The sequence below is a fragment of the Dipodomys merriami genome, unplaced genomic scaffold (assembly GCF_024711535.1).
Source record: "Dipodomys merriami isolate MVZ:Mamm:240054 unplaced genomic scaffold, mDipMer1.0.p SCAF_2, whole genome shotgun sequence".
In the NCBI taxonomy this organism is placed as follows: Eukaryota; Metazoa; Chordata; class Mammalia; order Rodentia; family Heteromyidae; genus Dipodomys; species Dipodomys merriami.
This window is the reverse complement of record NW_027203381.1, coordinates 83,425,308-83,447,051: the sequence shown is the minus strand read 5'-3', so window position 1 is coordinate 83,447,051 and position 21,744 is coordinate 83,425,308. Positions and strand designations below refer to the sequence as shown.

Below are 21,744 nucleotides of genomic sequence, written 5' to 3'. Positions count from 1 at the left end.
GTTGTTTTTCAAAATCCTCTCATAGAAAATCTCATGTATAATTCTCTCACTTGTGAGGGTACCCACAGTTCGTCTCCCCACTCCACATTCTTTAGCACTAAATTACATTATACCTCTCCTCTTTTTGGAAACAGGAGAACTGTGATGAAGTATCTACAGATGGTTCACAGTAAGCCGTAGAATCAAAAACCTAGCTGCAGCTGTTAAGGTGACTGTCAGCCGTGCGAGGCTTCTAAGTTTCACTTCAACTGAATACCACCTGACTGGTTTCCTTGGTATATGCAGATACATTTTTTTTATTTCCAAGTCAATGCTTAAAGCTCCTCTCTGAAACTACCATAGAAAGAGATAAAAATCGTGAGCTAGGGATGGTAAATCAAATGTCTATTTCTGTGTATTCCATTCACCTATACATTGGAAAATGTCAAAATCTGCGTTTTGTTTTTTGAAATTAAGTTTGAGCTTCTCTATGAGCAGAAGGTTGAAGAATTCAAAAGCCTAAGAAAGGATACTGCTGTCTTGGGTGCTGGAATGCTTCTTTAGGCCCAGGAAAATCTATGCTACAGTACATCTAATTCTAGCAGTTCACAGTTCTGCTGGGATTTTTTTCCTTCTCCCCTGAAAAAGCTGAAGAGGACCTCAAGGCTCTTGTGTATGTTGAACCACTTTCCTTTTATGATTATTCTATTCATTCATTCTTGTCCTATTCTGTCCTAGCCTTGTATTTTGTTTGTTTGTTTTTTTTTTTTGGAAACAGAGTCTTGCTAACCCATAATGCCTTGAACTTGCTATCTTCTTCCTGCCTTAGCCTCCCAAGTGCTGGGCCCACCTTTTTCCTCTTTTCTCTCTGCTACTCCCCCAATTCCACTATAATTACCAGTGGAATCTTAACTAAACGTTATGTTTTATAGCTTTATGTTAGCAAATAGAAATTGTTTTTTAAAGCCTTGTATAGGCCCAATTTAACACAGGGAATCCCATTTTTCTCCTTAGGACTTTTGATGCTGCTGAAGTTTGTAGTAGTTTGTAGGCCCTCGTGCTTTCTAGGTGGGCACTCTACTGCATAAGCCATGCCTTTGGCCCTTTTTGCTTGGTTACTTTTGAGATCATTTAGCTGTCTACTTTGGCTGACTTGGACTGCAATTCTACGTGCAATTCTTACTGTCACTGGAATGATAGACATAGGCCAATGTGTCTAGATTTTTCTGTGGAGATGGGGTTCTCACAAATGTTTTATCTGGGCATGCCTCAAACTATGATCCTCCAGACTTCAGCATGCCAAGGCACTAGGTCTACAGGTGTAAGTCATCATGCCTGACTTAAGCCTTAGTTGCAACTCAGACTTCACTTTCTCTAGGAATTTTCCAGGTCACAGTAATGTATTAGGATGGAATCTATACTTGAGATCAATAGATTGGGTAACACACTGAAGTTGCTTGATGTATATACTGTCTTTATCACTAAATGAATAGGAGAACAAAGCCCTTTTTCTCTTTTGTAGCCTTTCCATTACATCAAGCAGCCTCTTCTATTTTGTTACCTCTTCACTTAAATTCAATATGAAGAAAATTCTGTAACATCCAATTTAAACTTTACAGATTGAATAGTGTATTTCTTGGTCGTTTGGCTAAAATATAGACACCAGAGAAGCTTGCTGCTTCTAATTTGCTACAGATGAACAATCTAGATAATCTTGCTAGCACTATCTGTAAAACAAGGATAAATAAGTTCCAAAGAAGGATTTATGGGACTTTCCTACAAGCAAAATACATGATTTTTAGCACAGGTGGTGCGTGTGCATGTGTTAGTGATAGTTATTTTATCTAGCCAGGAACCTTTTCTATCTCCTTTATTTAATATAAAACTGTACCAAAATAGTCACATTCATCCTGAGTTCTTTTTAAATCCGAGAATGAGAACATGAGATACTTAGTGTGAGTCAGGTACTTAGCTAACACATATAATTCTTGTAAAAAGTGTTAGGATGAAGAAATCAGGACTTTTGTCAGTCGTGGGGCCTGAACTCTGTTCCTGGGCACTGTCCCTCAGCTCTTCAGCTCAAGACTAGTGCTCTACCACTTGGGCCACAGTGCCACTTCTGGCTTTTTCTGCTTATGTGGTGCTGAGGAATCGAACCCAGAGCCTCATGCATGCAAGGCAAGCATCCTACTACTGAGCCACCTTCCCAGCCCAAAATCAGGACTTTTAAGTTGCCTTCCCAAGCTTACAGAGGTAAATTCACAGAACACAGACTTGATGAAATGCAGTAAGATAATAAGTGAGGATTTTGAAAGGACAATGGCTAAGAATAGTTCCCATTTTATTTGTCCAATAGTCTAGATCTTATTATACCCTAATGGCCCATGTGTTGGAGGCTTGTTCTCCTGACTGGCACAAAATTTATGTAAGGCATAGTAGGAAACCCATGGTTGAAGAAACACCCTTGAGAGAGAGATGATGGGAATACGGGGTCTTTTCTCATCAAGTCCCATCCCTAAGGTGAGCTGTTTGCTCTATAGCATCTGTCCACCATGATGTGCTGATCTGCAATGGACTCACAGTAATGGTCCAACCGAAACCTCCCAAATTTGAACTAAAAGAAACCTTTTCCTTTTCTGATCCAATTATCTCAGGTTTCTGTTACCATAAAAGAAAACTATCATCATTTTTATAAGAATTAATTCATATGATAATGAAATGAATTAAAAACATCCTCATAATAAAAATACATAAAGACTTCCTCATAAAGAAATGTCCCAACCCAAATGGGTTCATCAGTGAATTTTGCCCAACAATCAAGAAGGAAATACCAATCTTAGACAAACTCTTTCAGAGAATGAACAGTTTTCAAAAAATATATAAATATCTATGAAAAAATTCTCAGTATTAGTAATTAACAGAGAAATGACATTCAAAAATCATAGGAAGACACTGGGCCAATCAGTTTCCCCTAATACCTGAGATACTGTAACTAATACCTGAGATAAATCAACTTACAAAGAGAAAAGTTCCATTTTCAGAGGTTTCAGTATGTGGTCAGTTGGCCTACTGATTCACTGTCTACAGTGAAGCAGAGTAATCATGATAAGTGTCGGATGGAGAAAGCCACTCAGCTTGTGGTGGGTAGCAAAAAGAAAATGAGGAATGGAAGCTGGGCACCAGTTGCTCACACTTGTAATCCTACCTACTCAGGAGGCTGAGATCTGAGGATCACAGTTCAAAGCCAGCCCGGGCAGAAAAGTCTGTGAGACATTTATCACCAAGAAACCACTAGAAAACCGGAAGTGGCACTGTGGCTCAAGCGGTAGACCGCCTTGAGCTGAAGAGCGCAGTGATAGCGCCCAAGCCCAGAGTTCAAGACCCATGACCAGCCCCCCCCCCCAAAAAAAAAAAGAAAGAAAGAAAGAAAATGAGGAATGAGTTGGAGTTCATTCCAATAGCCCCTTTAAGATCATGGCCTCTAATCATCTAATGTTCTTCCATTAAGCTAACTCTGAAAGGTAATGCTACTGCCCAATAGTGTCACAGGCTAGAAACAATGCCTTGAATACAAGGGACTCTAGGTAGTATTTAGGGTCTGAACTATAGTAGACATTACAATAGCTATTACAAGAGACAGAGACAGAGAGAGACAGAGACAGAGAGAGACAGAGAGACAGAATAACAAATGATATTGAGTATCCAGCAACAATTGTGGATCTTCTCGACTCTTACATGTTAGGCAGTAGCTTCATCTACATCTAACTGCAATTGTGGAGTTTCAGACACTTTCCCTCAAATTTCCATCTTGGTTCTGATTACTCCTCTTTAAACCACTCTCTGCTTCATGAAAAACTCACAATTATGTACATATTCTTAGCACAATCAATAGGTCATATCCACAAAAGTGTCCAAAGATCTGCTGAGAGCTTGGTCTATCTACTCCTTGCTAAATTGCCTATCCACACATTTCTTTGGGGTGCTTTATTGCTTTGCAATCACTTCTGCATCAATAAAACCCAGCTTTTGATTAAATAGATTTCTCTGTTAAAAACTCTTTTGTGATTCTGCCCCTGAATTGTATCTTCGGTGAGACCAAGAACCTGACATTTGTCTACCATGACACCATGACCTATTAATTTCATGTGTAGAAATTCCAGTAGCAATGTGTGCATTTTTTTGCTAAAAGATACATAGAGAATTTTTATAGTAGCCTTATGCACAATAGTCCCAAACATCAAAACATCTCACAGAAGCCCAAATCCAAGGTACCCTGGGAAGGATGAGACCTTGAGATAGTTCTCTGCCTATGAGTGAATACCTGTCTGCTGACTGCACTTTCTGCATCTGGGCAGCATGTCAGTCCTTGCTTATAAGAGGATTTGGACAGCACATTTCTGTTTCAATCTCAAGGAGACAGATTTAGTTATTAAAATTAAAATTGCAGCTGTAGTGATAGAGAGGTAGAGCCAAGTGTGAGGTACAGTCCAAAAATAATCAGTCTCAAGATTTCAGTGTGGAAGACTAACAATCCTGGTGCATGTTCAAAGGCTCATGCATTGTCAATGATAGTATGGACTTGTGAATTTGATAGTAGGACATCAGATTCAGGGTAGATGGTCTGGTAGGATGTGTATGTGGTAACTTCACAATACCTAGTTTTTCTGGAACAAGTCTGTCATGCTTTCTGCAAGAATATGAGCATATACTCGACATCACCTCCTTCCCTTAATGATAGAACACGATCTTCATTATCTTTTTACCACTTTGGACAAACAGAATTGCATTTTCCTATTTTCAGGATCAGAATTTTCAGCTCAGTCACCAAGCCACATTTGTATATTTATATGTATGCATGTGTGTGAGAGAGAAAATGAGAAAAAAAAGAGAAATTGCCCATTCAATTAAATAACTTTGTCATGATATTGAATTACTTTCTTAATGAAAAATGCCCACAGGGTTGAAGGATAATTGCAGACCGTAGCTTTCCTGAATTTTTAAATGTGACATTTTTCTTTCATTGCCAGCAGCTTTTTTTTTTTTTTGATGGTATACCCTTTGTGCTAACAAAGAGCATGAGTTTTCTTTTTATGTGTTCAAAGAATTAAGTAGAATTAAGAAAAGTAGAATAGAGCTGTCCCCCTTACCCATGGTTTCACTTTCTGCAGTTTCATTTATCCATGGCCAATTGAAATCTGAAAATACTAAGTGGAAAATTCCATAAATAAATAATTCATGTTTTAAATGGAGTGCCGTTCTGAACTATGGAAAAATCTGTAGTGTCCTGCTCCATGTTGCCTTAATGTGAATCATCTTTTGTTCCAAAGAATTTTACTGCATATGTACTGCATATGTACTGCATATGTACTGGTCACTTAGGGGTCTGCTAGTCATGAGGCTATCACTTGGTTATCAGATCCTCTGTGCTTAGGATGCAGTAGCCCTAGTAGCTGAAAGCTCCATCATAATGCCTTGGTCTATCTGACTCCTTGTTTACATTGCCTATCCACACATTTCTTTGGGGTGCGTTATTGCTTTGCAATCACTTCTGCATCAATAAAACCTAGCTTTTGATTAAACAGATCTTCTCTGATAACAACTCTTCTGTGATTCCGCCCCTGAATTGTCTCTTTGATGAGACCAAGAACCTGACATTTGTCTTTCATGATACCATGACCTATTAATTTCATGTGTAGAAATTCCAGTAGCAATGTGTGCATTGTTTTGCTAAAAGATACACAGAGAATTTTTATAGTAGCCTTATGCACAATAGTCCCAAACATCAAAACATCTCACAGAAGCCCAAATCCAAGGTACCCTGGGAAGGATGAGACCTTGAGAGTTCTCTGCCTACGAGTGAATACCCAGGAGCTGTCTGCTGACTGCACTTTCTGCATCTGGGCAGCATGTCACTTCTCATCACATAGACATGGTATCATCTCAGACCATCAAGAAGGATGAGTACAGTTCAGCAACCAAAGTCATCTGTGTTACAGTGTACAGTTATAATGATTCTAATTTATTATAGCTATTATTGTCAATTCTCACAATGCTTAATTTATACATCTAAGTTTATCCTTGGGATATAGGATATAGGAAAAGACATAGTATTTATATATAGGGTTCAGTACCAGCAGTAGTTCAGCCTTCATTAGGGGTCTTTGAACAATAATTGGTGGATAAGTGGGAGAGTATTGTATTCATGTGTGGAGTGTGTTGTAGTATACATGGTAGTTTATTTGTTGCTGGGGTATGGGAAAAATTGTGATTGCTAGAAATGAGTTTCTCCATGGAAATTCCTACCTTTTAGATATTTCTCTCACTACATAGAAAAACCACACATTGTGTATAGTAGACAAGCAAGGTTATAGTAATCACAGTTATTCTCATACTGCCTGCGACTGAGCTGAAACTGGAGAGCTCTAATCTCTAAATGTAGTATCTTGCTAAACAATTACATTTCTAACATGTGTCCTTTATCAGTTACTAATGAATTCTCATATGTTAACTCAAACCTGTTGTTTACAGTTACTCTATTCACACTCCTTTTATATTACCACACGGATCTCAGTAACAGTTTCCAGGCATTAGGAGTGACAAGCCCAGAGAAGAGATCTGGCAAGGCAGATAGTCACAGGTCAAGTTAGAAATCAGAATTAATTTTTTCACAGAATGCTGAGTGGAGAGGTGGATCACAACAGCCTTATCCAACTACAAGAATTTACTAATTATAACTGGAATATTCAACATCCATAACCTAAATACAAACAAGCAAAAGAAATAGAATAATTTACTGCACATTTAAAAACTAAAAAACCACAAATCTTTACTTTGGTGTAAGGAAACAGTATCATTTGTAATGGCTGAGAGGAAAACCATGAGAATATGGTTTGTCCAAACATTATGGAATTTTAAATAAAACACAGTTATAGTGACAAGTGCTGTAATGTGGTTGATTTGAAAAATGAGTCAAGCCAATAAAAAGTACATTTTGTAAGATGGTCCATGTGACAAATGGTTTCTGCTTCAATTCATCTTTTATATTAAGCAATTCAAGGGAAACATTAAATCATACATTGCAATAATGAAATATTTAGGCAGTCTAGACATATTAATTATAATCAATATGTATTAACTCACTGCTCTCAATCACAAATGTCTATTTGAGGTATCTCAGCAGTGAGGCATTAGTTACTTGCCTCTGTAATATTTACAAAACATGCAGTCTTTATTGGTTATTTCCGTAAAATCTGCCACTACTGTTGAGGCTCTTTAGTTGCAGCTGATGTCAATTTCTAGAGCAAAAATACTTTTATTTTAACTTGTGATAAATGAAGCAGTTTATACATTTATCATAGAGTAAACAAAAAGGAAGGCACCATCAACTATCTTTGGACAAAGAATATCCTCAAATATTTAACAAGATGTGGACAGAAGGTAACTCAAACTCTCTCCCAGTTGCTTAAAAGTGGCCGGGGTTTCTCTAATCCCTTGCTGTACTTTTCCAGTATTAATTTTGTATTCAATACTCTTTCTCACAACCCTGATAACTATCCATGACCCACATACAATAAAGCAACCAAAACAACAAAGGGCTGACCTTGCAAATACAGCTTTCAGTCCACAAATAATGTCTTATTTAAATTAACAATAGCCCTAAAGAATACTGTCTCCGTCTCCCATAAAGCTTGCTGTAACAGTCCATCAGTGAGTATTTTCCTTCATTCTGGATGATGTGGCAGTTGAGTAATCAGGCAGGCTGCTCTAAAAATGTATGTGTGCCTAGTTAATTTAGGCAGTTTATTTTGATAGCATTCACCTCTTTTTGATTATAGCAGGTGTTTCAAGGATAAATTTGCTGAAAATTGTATTTTGTTTAAACAACAGCAGCATGTACATTTATGGCCTTGCTATATTAAAAAGCGTTTATTGTCTGGCAGCAATAGATACAATTATAAACATTTGTGACAGTAATTGGAGCTATTACTCCTGCATGGAGCCTCACAGAGACCAACTTATTGCCACCTGCATTTACATTTGTTACTGTAATTGTAAAAGCTGATTTTTTTATTTGGAACCTTATTTTTCTTTATGTGAATATTTTTTAAACAGAAGGTCTACCAGAAAATCTATAAGAATTATAAATACAGTTTTCTCTATTATTCAAATACCAGGCAGAATCCCATTTTAATAACCATTACATATTTAAAATATGTCCTTGCATCCCAGCCCACAGAATACATTATACTTCTTGGCTGATGGATACAAAGATTCTATTAATATATCTAACAAACAGTGTATAGGTTTTGAACTGCTCTTTATTCCCAAATATAACAACTTATAAACCCCTGCAGGTCAGAAATATTTAAAGAAGATAAATCTTATTAATATCTTCTTAGAACACATCTAAACATTGATGGCAGGTCAAAGAAGTTACTCTCTCAGTTGTTTTGGAATGAGAAAAATACCTTCTTATTGCTGCCAGATACAGAATTGTCTATAATAGTAAGAAGAGAAAGCCTACCATTGTAACTCTTGCAGGATTTGGCTTCCAATTCGAAGAGACTTAGATCTAATATAGCAATTCTGAGGTCCCTCCAGGTTCATTTAAATGGAATTCTACCTCTTTCCCTCTTAGGTTTTAACTCTTAATGGTGTCTGGAGAGCCCAAAGGCTCAATACTATTGCAATGATTTCCTCCTTAGCACAATGACTCTTCCCAAAAGGTTTCCTGCTGTCTATTACCCAAGGCAACACCTGGGTGGTTTATTTACGTTAAAACAAAATCCAATTGCTTGGAGTTGAGATTTAAAGTTTAAGGTTCTTTTTACAACTGTACTGTGAGAAAGTCAGACATCGAAGAACCAAAGAAGATGTTAAAAAAAAAAAAAAGCAGTTCAGTGAATCAAAGTAAAATAATGAGAAATATACAGTGCAATATTTCCAAATCTGTTTTTTTAAAAATAATTTTTTATCTAAATTCCTTGTAGTGAATCTGAAGATTTACGTAATTACTAAAGACATTTTAGTGGAGTGAATGGGGGTACATACCCAACTATCTCTCAAAACAACAAAGCAGAAAACATTTAATTATAATTTCAAAAAAATCTGTTTAAGTCATTAATCAAAATCATAATTACAATATCCATAGGGCATTAAAGCATGTTTGAACATTTGTTCATTGCATTAAATAATTAATATTAAATCATTATAACTTACAATCTTTTAAGAATAAGTACTGTATAATTGAAGAAAGGGTCTCTGTTAAAGTTTCACACTTTCTGTTCTTCCTTGTTGCAAAGGAATAGGAATAAGTATTAATGTTTCTCTGTTTTCCATTGTGGTTAAAAAAAAAAAACTTTGACTTGAAAAAAAAATCTCTTGATAAAGGGACACAACTTGTTTTTTCTTTCTTGCTATTGTTTTTAAAGTATGTAAAATGTACTATGTGATTTTTTTTTGTTTCTCTTGTATGTTCTTCCCACCTGTTTTCACTGTATTTGATGTAGGTGCCCTGGATCTTGTACATACATTCTTTTAATTTGGGGAGCGGAAAGGAAATAACAAAATGCTGAAACAAGGATACAGGTTGACCCATTGTAACAATAAGATGTGCAACACACTATGTAGAAAACGAACTTTACAACTTGTGGGGGAGGAAGGGGGATTTGGGGAGTGGGGAGGGAAGAGATGGTAGAGGAAAAACAAAGGAGGAGGTAACAATGCTCCATAGGAATTGTACTCATTACCTTACTCATGTAACTGTAACCTCTCTGTACACTATTTTTACAATAAAAAACATTAAAAAAAAAAAAGATGAACAGGTCTGCTGATTTACCAAGCCACTTCGCTTTGGGATCAATGAATGAAGTTCAGAGACGGAGTCCACCAATGGACAACAGACAATCCCAAGTCATGTACAAAATCAGAATTCTGACCCACAATGTGCAGCAAGCTGTCCAGGAAACCAAACCACAATCTCTGTAGCAACTGATTTCTGACAGACTTCATTTAATGATGACAACATGTACTGCCAACAAATGGCCAACCTTTAGACAAAGCCAAACACTTCTTCCTAACCAATTAATCACATGGAATGGTATGATTCTGCTTTAGTTCACCCTCAGATAAATGTAAGAATGCAAAGCAAATGTTTATAAGAATCTCTCTCTCTCCTTCCTTCCTTCCTTCTTTTCCTTCCTTCCCTTCCCCTCCCTCCCTCCCTCCCTCCCTCCTTCCCTCCCTCCCTGCCTCCCTCCCTTCCTTCCTTCCTTCCTTCCATCCTTCCTTCCTTCCTTCCTTTGCCAGTCCTGGAGCTTGGACTCAGGGCCTAGATGCTGTACCTGAGCTGCTTTTGCTCAAGGCAGCACCATTCTGGCTATTTTGGTAGTCTGTGATAAGAGTCTCATGGACTTTCCTTCCTGGGCTAGCTTCAAACCCCAATCCTCAGATTTAGCCTCCTGAGTAGCAAGGATTATAGGAATGAGCCACTGGTGCTTGGCTTTAAGAATTTCTTAAATGATGAGAGTACCACTGCAGAAGTTTTATAAATTGTTCCTGAGTACTAATATAGGCACCAAATATCAAAAACCATAAAAGAAAATAATAATGAGATCAATAATTAATTCTTATTAGATATTAACTATGCATCAGATACTGCTCAGAACCATCTTACAGGTGAGGGAAAGGATGCAGGGAGAGAAAAAATAGCTTGTCCTATATCATACAATGAATAATTGGTAAAAATAATCAATTCTGGCTAAGGGAAGGTATGTGAGATATGCTTATCTTCTGTTGGTTTTCTGTTCCACCAGACCTCTAAAACTTTGGCTCAGTAAGTCAAAATAAATCAGACTAAATGGGTGATATGCAATTTCTGATTTTTAGAATACTGAAGCTTTCCTTCTCTCAGAAACACTGCTTCTATATTATTTTCAGAATTGAACACAAATTACATTAAAAAGACTCAGAAGTAAGCTGGGTGCCAGTGGCTCATGCCTATAATTCTAGATATGCAGGAGACTGAGATCTAGAAGATGGCAGTTTTAGGCCAGCCCAGGGAGAAAAATCTAAGAAATTCTGGCTTCAAAATAACCAGTAAAAGCAGGGCTGGAGGTGTGGCTTAAGTGGTAGAGTACCAGCCAAACAAGTAAGCCCTCATTTCAAATCCTAGTGCAGTTTTCCCCACAGTTTCTAAAAAAGACTCGGATTATAATAGTCTAAATTAATTATAGATGTAACTAATATAATCACTCATTTATTCCATTTGAGCTTTAAATCCATCTACCACAGCAACTGTCTCATGTTAAGAGTGAGGGCTAAAAACATCACAGAGTAAGAGATAAGAGAGAGAGAAAATAAAGAGAGAGATGGGATGGAAAAATTTAAATGTAGAGTCATAATGTACCAATACTCTTAGATTGTTAAAATTGACTTAAGGATTTGATTCCTAAGCTTTACTCATTGGGCAGGGCACTATCGAGTGGCATGAACAGGAGGATCTGGCTGAATTCATTGACTCTCTTGACAGAATTTCTGTTGGTGTCTTTGATTATTCTAAACTTGGGGCTGATCTGGATTGGTCTTCTCTATAACTCACACTACAAAGAGACTTGCTAATATAGTCCATTCAAATCAGCACATAACAGAAATCCTTTATCTTCAGTTGTGCAGCACATTATTTGCATTTTTGGCAACATATTCATTTTCCTAATTCTGTTTTGTTTAAGCTAATATTAAAATTAGCTTGCATTCTTTGAAAACTAGCAACAGTAGCAAATGATGCCAGACAACAGGAATAAGTTTAGGAATAAAAACCTGATTGCAATATTATGGACATGATACAAAATAGAAAATTAGTATCTCAAAGAATCATATCAAAGAATATATATTATAAAATATGAAAACACCAAAAAGGAGTTTCCTTTTTTGTAATTCTCTGCGGAGAAACATAGAAAGGAAGAAACAATTTATGAGAGAAAAAGTAAAATAAATATTTGGTCCAGAGCCAAATAAATATGCAACTTATTTACTATGAATGCATGGGTCTTTAAAAGAAAAGAGGCCCTTATTTTAAATAATGAGAACCTTTATTAGTTACCTTACATAATCTCTAAACTGCTTTAAGAAATCCAGAGGTAAGCAGTGGAACACATTGCTCTTAAAACCATTTCTTTTGTTTGCCATCAAACATGAAGTGAAATTGCTAAATGTTTTAAATACCCTGTATTGAATGCAAGGTTACAGGTAGTGGCCAAAAGTCAAGGAAGAAACTGTTTTTGACAAGAGTCGGGAGTCAAGGAACAATGGGATCTACCATGATGCTGCAGTCAGTTCTGATGGAAGAAGATAGTGCATCTGTGAGAAGAAACCTCATATGTAACCACATTCTTTTTTGAGAAAGAAGGAACATTTCTTTATTCATGAGCTTGTTTTCTCAAGCCAATATATCATTTTATTTTTCTTAGGTAAGCTGAATAAGGAATTGACCCCTAACACTCCGTTTTCCATCTGGTATATTTTAAAGTCTTAGACAAAATAAGAGTTTATAAAATACTAGACACAAAGACCAAATGATGTATAGAAAAATTCTGATGAAACAGTCAAGACTTTAGATCACTGCATTTTAACCACAAAAACTGAAGTTAACTTAATATCCAAATATTCTAAAATAGAAATAGAAAAAGGAGAACTTCATCTGACATTTTCAATGCTGTATTTAAGCTTAATTATATAATTAATAGGTATAGTATATTTTGTATAAGACTAGGGTTGGCAGTATAGCAAGAGAGTAGGCATCTAATCATTATTTTACTAAGTAATTCTTCCCCAAATAAAAAAAAAATGTTAATCCTCCACAAACCACAATTTTGATTATTGGATATTGGTCAAGTCTAGAATTGATTTGTATTTAGGGTTTCAAAACAGTATGTGTAAGCAGCTACATTTATATTCTCTGTTTTTTTTTATTTCTATTATGTGGAAATCAATGACTGTTTAAAAAAATCCTATTATGTTCTAAATGAGATGTTTGACTTAGCTTGACTAAGTGTTTCTTTAACTTGGAAGTAAACAAATTACACTTGCTTCCTTCTGGAATTAAACTGTTCCCAATGACACAATTATTTTAACATGTTATTCTAACTAAAGTCACAATAATACTGATTTTTAGTTTTATGAAAAGAATTTGTTCTGACAAAACCAAAGCATTGGAAATAAAATATTTTGCAAAATGAACCATTTTTTTTATAGATTAAGATTTCTAGCAGAGATGTAATCAATGTAGACATTCTTTTTAATGGACATTTACACATGAGATATATGCAAAGAAAGGAAATAACCTGCAATATGGTCAGAGAATAGCTGTCTTCCATTATGACTGGGGAAATACATGGAGAACAGGCTGCAAGATTCTTCCACTCATCTTGGACAGAGTTTGTTCACAACAGTTCACAGTCTAATAAGAACTCTTGTCCTCATGATGTTCTCAGACTTCTAAGAATCTAGGCTACTTCTTCCCAACTCTGGGATACATTCTAACAATCAATTGGTTTCCAGTACACTGAAAAAGGAGATCTTTGTAGGGTCTCCACTTTGGGGGCAACACAAACCTACACTTTTCAGAGCTCTGAGCCCCCTTCAACCTCATTCCATAATTCTCAGGGCTTATGCCCAGACTTCATTAGTTTCTTAACTTAGATGCTTCTAATGAGAAAAGTCTTGTCTAAACCTGTATTTAGTTGCCCTAAGGAAAATTAGTCATAAAATTGTAGGGATTAAAAAAAAGTGGCAATGCATGCTTATTTGGTTTAATTCTTGTCTTATTAAATGATTTTTCTTTTTTTTGGTGGAAGTAGGGCTTGAAATCAGTGCTATTTTTTTTTGTTTGTTTAGCTTTTTTACTCTAGGTTGGCACTCTATACTTAAGCCACAGCTCTACTTCTGGCTTTTTGGTGATTAATTGGAGATAAGAGTGTTATAGACTTTTGTGCCTATGTTGGCTTTGGACCATGCTTCTCAGATCTCAGCCTCATAAGTAGCTAGGAGGATTACAGGCCTGAGCCAGTGGTGCCTGGTGATTTTTTTGAGTACTTAACATTTAACTTTTGATAATAGGAACTGAATTATCGAATGTAACTTCCAGAATGTCTTACATTTTGCCATCCAGCAAAATTTCAAATAATCTTCTAACTCTAATCAGTTGGTACAGTCAGGAAAAGGTGTACATGAAATATTTCAGAGACTTGGACTTCTTGGACTGTACAATGCTACTTATTCCTTTGTAAGTTATTGAATCCCTATTACAACAAAACACTGCAAACTGAATCCTATTGCCTTTCTCCAATTTGTATAATTTGGAGTACTCTACCCTGAAATTGTCTTATAAAATGTGCTACCTCTCTGATACCTTATTGTCAGTCCTAATCGTGACTTTCAGTTGTGGTAGTACACGTTCAACTTCCAGACTCCATTCTGCAGCATCTGTTGTAGATTCCAAAATATCTTCTTGTTTGGCAGACTCGTTCATGTCCTAAGAAAGGAAAGATATCACAAGATTGAGAGTTTATAAAAAGAAATGGTAAAATCTTGAGGCATTTTAGCAGCACTGCACAATTTAAATCAAGGATGGTAGTGTTAAAATTATAGTGGCAAGCAGAAATTCTTTTCTGTCTTCTTACCCATGTTGAGTTGCAAAAATGAGCATTAAAAGAAAGATATATGTGATTGAATTATTTTTCCAAAGGACAATGCCTTTGAAATATCAGATTAAATTCAATGGGGATACTATTAACTGGATAAGCCAATTAGGTATGTTAACTGGTAATAGGAAATATAAATACAAATGCTAAGACAATATTGTTGTGTTTGATTATATTATATTAAAAAAATCCTAAAATATGTGACAAAAAAGAAAATCTTGAAGCAAAGGTCTCATTATTTATAAAATTTGCATTCTTAATAAAAGTGACCTTCATTTGGTTAAGCCAAAGCATAGTGTAGCTTGAAAATGCAATTGAATTGAATATAAACAAACTTAAATAACTATAGATAAAGTCAAATAGGATAGGGGACAAATTTCTATATTAGATTTCTGACCCTAAGTATCCAAACGAATCCATAACTAGTTTTGAATCATTAAAGGAAAACCATTTATATTTCACCATTAAATATGTATGAATTTGGATATGTAGAGAACATAAAAACTAGTGGCTTAATGATAAAGTCAAAGGCCTTCAGTTTTTGTTTTTTTGTTTTTTGTCAGTGGTGGGGCTTGAACTCTGGGCTTGGACACTATCCCTGCACTCTTCAGCTCAAGACGAGTACTCTACCGCTTGAGCCACAGCGCCACTTCTGGTTTTCTAGTGGTTTATTGGAGATAAGAGTCTCACGGACTTTCCTGCCCGTGATGGCTTTGAACCGTGATCCTCAGATCTCAGCCTCCTGAGTAGCTAGGATTACAAGCGTGAACCACCGGCACCTGGCTAAAAGCCTTCATTTTTGTAGCAATTTTCCTTTTAAATCTTCTTGATAAATCAGAAACAAATCTGAAGGAAAAAATACATTTATAATTATATAAGAGGCCCAAGATATATAAGCAGCCAAATATATAAAAACTTTAAATGAATTCTATTTTTGAGAAAAATCAGAAAATGTGAACATGAGGAACTAATGGATAAAATAATTGTTAATCGTATTATTAATTATATAGGTATGACATGGTTGGTAGCTATGTAAAAAAAAGCCTTATAAACTAGAAATGCTAAATTTACTAGATTGACATGATATTTAAAATTTACTTTAAAATAAGTGTGGCAAAGGAAAAGAGAGGAATGACATAGGTAGCAAAATAATAACTGTTGGAACCAGTCAATGGTTTATTGTATTTGTTATCTTATTCTCCCTGATTTTGCTATGTTTGGAATGTTCATAATATAAAGTTAAACATAAGACTGAACATAAAATAAAACTATGTAAACATCACAGTGAAATTGATCATATCAACATAAGTTTAAAGAGACATTAAAAAAAATAAACTAGTCTTTCAAATCCACTCTAGCACAATAGATGATTGTACTTTGGGATTATAATTTGTGGGTGCTTAAAGTCCTTATTGACTTGAAATTCCCTCAAGATTGTGGGGCACTGCTAACCTAAGAAAGCCTTTTCTACCTTCTAGCTCATATCATGTCCTGAATTCAACTTGAATCCTTAAAGGGAGCAAATACTGCTTTTTATTCAGAAATTCATGGGACTACATATTTCTAACTTATTTGAGGATGGATAAGCAATATGAACTGGACTTTATTATTAATATATGGACAGTATTCAGTTACATCCCATTTATAAAGCCCTGAAGTGTTTAAAAAACGTATAAGCATTAAGTAAAGTGTATAAAATACAAGTTAGGAAAAAGACCTACTTTATATATTAAAGTGTTCAGTGAAATATAGACACGGAATTACTTTGAGTACTTAATAGAATGCTGTAGATTACATGTGTATAATACTGAATCTAAGTTAGCATAAGAGCACCCTAGCTGGGAAGGGAGGTATTCCTAATGTAGACGTGTCAAGTTTTATGCATGTGTGAAGGTTGAGAAGGATGTACTAGGTGTCCTTGTTGAACCCTAAAGTACTGGGAAATTTCCTCTGACATGTAAATCCTCACAGACACCTATATCTTGGTGCTTGGAAAAGCTAGGTGAATGCATATTGGCTGGTACATCTGGATCATGTCCTGAGCATTAGTAGAAGACCCAAGTTTGCTTAGTTTTATTTACTGCACCAAACAGGAGACCAGAGGGTTTGCTAAGGAAGGGTAGAAATGTGTGCACTGCCAGTACTATATGAATATGTGAGCTCTGACATTTGGGCATGTGTGTGAATATATACCAGCTTGCTCCTACTGAGGATTGGGCCTCTTTATTTCCCAATCCTGCAAAGCTATGCTGAACCAAGGTGGCATTTCCTTTAAGCACTCATTTTGCATGATGCGTATCAGAATGTAGATGCTCTAATCACTGACTTAAAAACATTTAGGTCAACTGGAGTTAGATGCTGTTGATTAAATCCCACAGCTGGTGCTGTCCAACTTTATCCCCTCATTCCCATGCTTTCTCCCCCTCTTTACATATGGGAGTCACCAAATGAGACCAGAAGAAGGGAGAGAGAGAGGAGAGGAAGACAGAAAGGAAGAGAGAGAGGAAGAGAATGAAAGAGAGGGAGAGAATATGAATAACTTTTTTTCAAGGTACAAGTGCCTTTTCCAATGTCACATCCTTAGTAAATAGCAATGTTCTTTCCTTCTTTTTTTCTTTTTTAAGGAAATCCATCCTGTCAATTTCTTTAGGCCTGGATTTGGGATTATTCCAATTGTGAAATTATCTATCTATCTATCTATCTATCTATCTATCTATCTATCTATCTATCTATCTATCTAGCTATCTATCTATCTATCTATGACATTTCTTTCATTTTCACAAAAGCAAATGTGTTTGTGGTAGGACTGTTTGAATATGATCCCAAATCCAAGTTAGCAGGGTCCATGAAGATTAAACACTGCGTTAGCCTATCCAGGTTCATAAGCGATTTATTATATTGAGCCCTGTAGTAACATGGATTTATCCCTACTAGATTATAACTTGCTTCACTTTAGCAATGATTTGATAACTCTTACTCTCAATGTTCTAAAAATGATTTAATGCAGGAGCTCAAAAAGTTTCATTCATGAACAGGCCATATTTCATATACTTGGGAAATGGCCTAGTTCTTCAATGAAGAAAGGGCAAAAGGAGAACAGATCAGCATTCAGTTATTCAAACTATCAGTCTCTTCCTGCTTCCAGATTTGCACACCTACTTTATAATCTTATTCCAAATTAAAATTTCTTAGTGTCTAGTAACTGAATGCACTAACTGACAAGTCCTATTTATGAAGTATGAATCATTTTAAAACTCTACACTGTGCCTTGTTCATTATACTTGGAGAAAAATCTTTCATTCTCAATTTTTCTCCATTTAACAAATGACATTTTATGTGGGGCTATTAGTAAAAGATAAATAAACTGCTGTTTTCATTTGATCAAATTTTTATATCATCTTGACAAAGTCCTTGTCTGAAACAACATTAACTAAAATAAAGCACAGCTCTTGGGAAATTCTATTTCCCAGTTACTGCTGCAGAAGAGACAATTAGAAGCTCAATGAGACACAGCTATCTAGCAGTCTTATTTATAATTCATTAATTCAACCAATAAGTCATTGGTTAAGCTCCCACAACATTCATGGGAAGAATCCAGATACTATGTTTGGCTTGAAAAGATAAAAGGATTTAATCCCTGCCTGAAAAGTTTATAGCCTATTAGGAAATGTTTGAGGTCAGTTAATGGGAGAAATTTGGTCTTAGGTAAAAGAAGAAACTGATGAGAAGAGAACTGATCTTAAGGCTGTCAAATGAAGAATTGAAGATAATAGTCTAAATCATCTCATAAATTAACCTTAGGCTCAAATATTGGGGCACATGATCAAAGTCAGTTCAAGGATCAAACATCAAACATGTTAATAGTCTTCCCAGAGTCCTCTTCCAGTAGGTAATCCTCTTCTCCCAGATAATACCAATTGGATGTTTAAATATCAGAAAGATGATAGTCTGTATGGTTTTGTATACTTGTGTGTTGTATAACTGTATTGTGGACATATATATATATATATGTATATATATAGAGATATATCATTGATATATCTCTATATTGATCTATATATTGATATAGATATATTGATATATCTATATATTGATATATCTATATATATAGATATATCATTGATATATCTCTATATTGATCTATATATTGATATAGATATATTGATATATCTATATATTGATATATCATTGATATATCTATATATTGATATATATCATTGATATATCTATGTATCATAGATATATCTATATATGTCCACAACTTCATGGCTATACCAGTACCCAAACTGATTTGAATAGCTCGACCTATATTCCTAATGAGATGAATTTGAAAGAATAATTAACTATCAGGACTAAGTAATCCTAAGACTCAATGAACAATGCTGTTTTGAGAGTCCTAATGTACTGGTATAAATGTAAAAAGGTGATCATGAATCCCATCTCTTTCACTAGATGTTGATCAAATAATTTAACTTTCTAAACCTCAGAGTTCCTTTCTTTAAATTGAGAACAATAATAGAACTTTCCCCTCTAAAAGTTTTCTGTAAGAACTGAGATAATGTATTTAAAAGATTTGTCCAGTACATGGCATATAAAAAGCACTAATATGCTTAAGCAATTATTATGATCATTATTACATACCAAATGTAATATTAGATTATTTCACACAGGTGCAAAATGCCAAGTAACACTATGAATCAAAGAGTCTTATTTTCGGGGCTGGGAAGGTGGTTCAGTGGTAGAGCTCTTGCCTTGCATGCCTGAGGCCCTGGGTTCGATTCCTCAGCACCACATAAGCAAAAAGAAAAAAGCCGGAAGTGGCGCTGTGGCCCAGGCCCAGAGTTCGGCGCTGTGGCCCAGGCCCAGAGTTCAGGCCCCACGACCGGACCCCCCCCCAAAAAAAAAGAGTCTTATTTTCATTTCAAATAATGAGGAAAAACTAGGAATGGGGACATTGCTCAAGTGGCAGAGCATCTTTCTAGTAAGCAAAAGGCCTTGAGTTCAAACCCATGTCAAAAAAATGTGAGATGCCCAAATGTTACAGCTTTAATTTTCAGTGCCCTCCCATCTCGTCTCTCTTAGAGTGCTATGGCTAAATTGGAGAAGAGGGGGGGCGGGGAGAGGAGAAAGAGAGGGAGACAGAGAAAGGAAGTGAGAGAGGGAGAGAAAGAAAGAAAGGGAAAGAATATGAGGAACTCCAGGTACAAGGCAACCTTTTTCAATGTCACATCATTAGTAAATAGCAATGTTTTCTCTTTTTAATTTTTTTTTTTTAAATTTGACTCATGTGATCAGAGGTGTAATTTCCCAGTATATTACTTTTTCTTTTACCATCCAGTGTGTTTACTTGTAGGAACACTCTCGTTACCACAAATGAGGGAAAACATGCAATCTATGTTTCTTTGGGTCTGGCTTATTAATATAATTTTTTGCAAGTCTTCCCATTTCCTTATGAATGGTACAATGTCATGATTTCTAATGGATGAGTAGCATTCCATTTGTAAAAACCTCAAAAAAAAAACAAAACCCTAGGACTTAACCAAAGATATGAAGGACCTCTATTGTGAAAACTTTGAAAATGTGTAAGAAATAGAAGCAAATTTAAGGAAATGGAAAGACCTTCCATGTTCCTAGACTGGGAGAGTTAACATCAAGAAAATGGCAATACTGCTCAAAGCAACGTACAAATTCAATGCAATACCCATCAAAATCTCAACAACAGTCTTCAATGAAATACAGAAAGCAATCCACAAATTTATATGGAATAATAAAAGACTGTGCATAGCAAAAAAGTAATCCTTAGCAGAAGAATGGTGCTGGAATATCAATACCAAATTTTAAACTCTATTACACAGCCAAAGTAATAGCACAATGATAGGCCTGAGGACCTATGTCAAGTAGGTTATGACTATTTCTCTGGTTTATCTTGTCTTTTAACCCCATAATGTTTCCCACTCACACTGATTGGTAATATAAAGCTTTAATGTTTACATATTCAGATATATCAGGGTTTTTTTTTTGTTGTTCTTTGTTTTGGGTTTTCTTGCTATATATTATCATTCTTAATTCTACCTGTTAATACAACATTTGTCACTCATATTTTTACTTTAATACTTTGTACTTTGTTTTTAAAAAGTATTGACTCATAGTAGAGTTTATTTGTATATTGTGTATGAGAGAGAAATCTAGCTTTTTCTTGAAATGGATAGCCTGTTATAGCACAACCACTTCACTGAGTAGTTCAGTTCTCCTCACTGGCTCTCATTGTTTTATATAGTAGCACCACACATATTTGTATAAATGGACTCTAAACTAATTTACTCATCTATTTTTTTTCCGTTGGTGGTTGGGCTTGAACTCTGGTCCCAGGTGGTGTCTCTCAGCTCTTCAGCTCAAGAATAGCATTCTACCACTTGAGTCAAAGCACCACTTCCAGTTTTTTGAATGGTTTATTGAAGATAAGAGTCTCATGGACTTTCCTGCCTGGCTTTGAACCATGATCCTCAGATCTTGGCCGCCTGAATAGCTAGGATTACAGGTGTGAGCCACTAGCTTATTCATCTATTTTATGTGAACATCACACTTTTATTTTAATTTACAAAAACTGCACAAAATACTACCAAGTCCATTTATCCTTCATCCGGATTCTGAAATGTTAGCACCTTACACAATATAATCTCAGGATAATTAAGAAAATAGGACTATAATGTTGCTGTCTAGATGCTAAGATTTGGGAGGATCTTTTCTCTGTTCCTTTTTGTGCTTTCATTAAAAAAAAACAAGAAGCATAATTTATGTTAAAAAGAATATGAAGTTGGGTGCCAATGGCTCACATCTGTAATCTTAACTACTCAGGAGACTAATATCTGAAGATCATGGTTTAAAGCCAGCCTACGCAGGAAAGTCCAGGAGGCTCTGACCTCCAGTTAACCACCAAAAAAGCAGAAAGTAAAACAATGGCTCAAGTTCATTTATAACATAGTGTGCAGTGAATATCAGTGCTGAGTTAGTTCACCCTTTGTCCCAACTTTTCTGTGCTTCCCTTCCCCTCTCCCCAAATCAGATA

The 21,744-nt window shown here is 35.6% G+C and overlaps 1 protein-coding gene across 2 annotated transcripts in view; it reads right to left on the bottom strand.

The window, feature by feature from the left end:
* Ift57 (intraflagellar transport 57) overlaps window positions 1-21,744 on the bottom strand; it is a 56,030-nt gene that overhangs the window by 14,641 nt on the left and 19,645 nt on the right. For both annotated transcript variants that reach the window (XM_070030296.1, XM_070030295.1), the window contains exon 6: window positions 14,387-14,509. In XM_070030296.1, coding sequence (XP_069886397.1) covers window positions 14,387-14,509 — 123 coding nt within the window. The remainder of the gene's footprint in view (window positions 1-14,386; window positions 14,510-21,744) is intronic.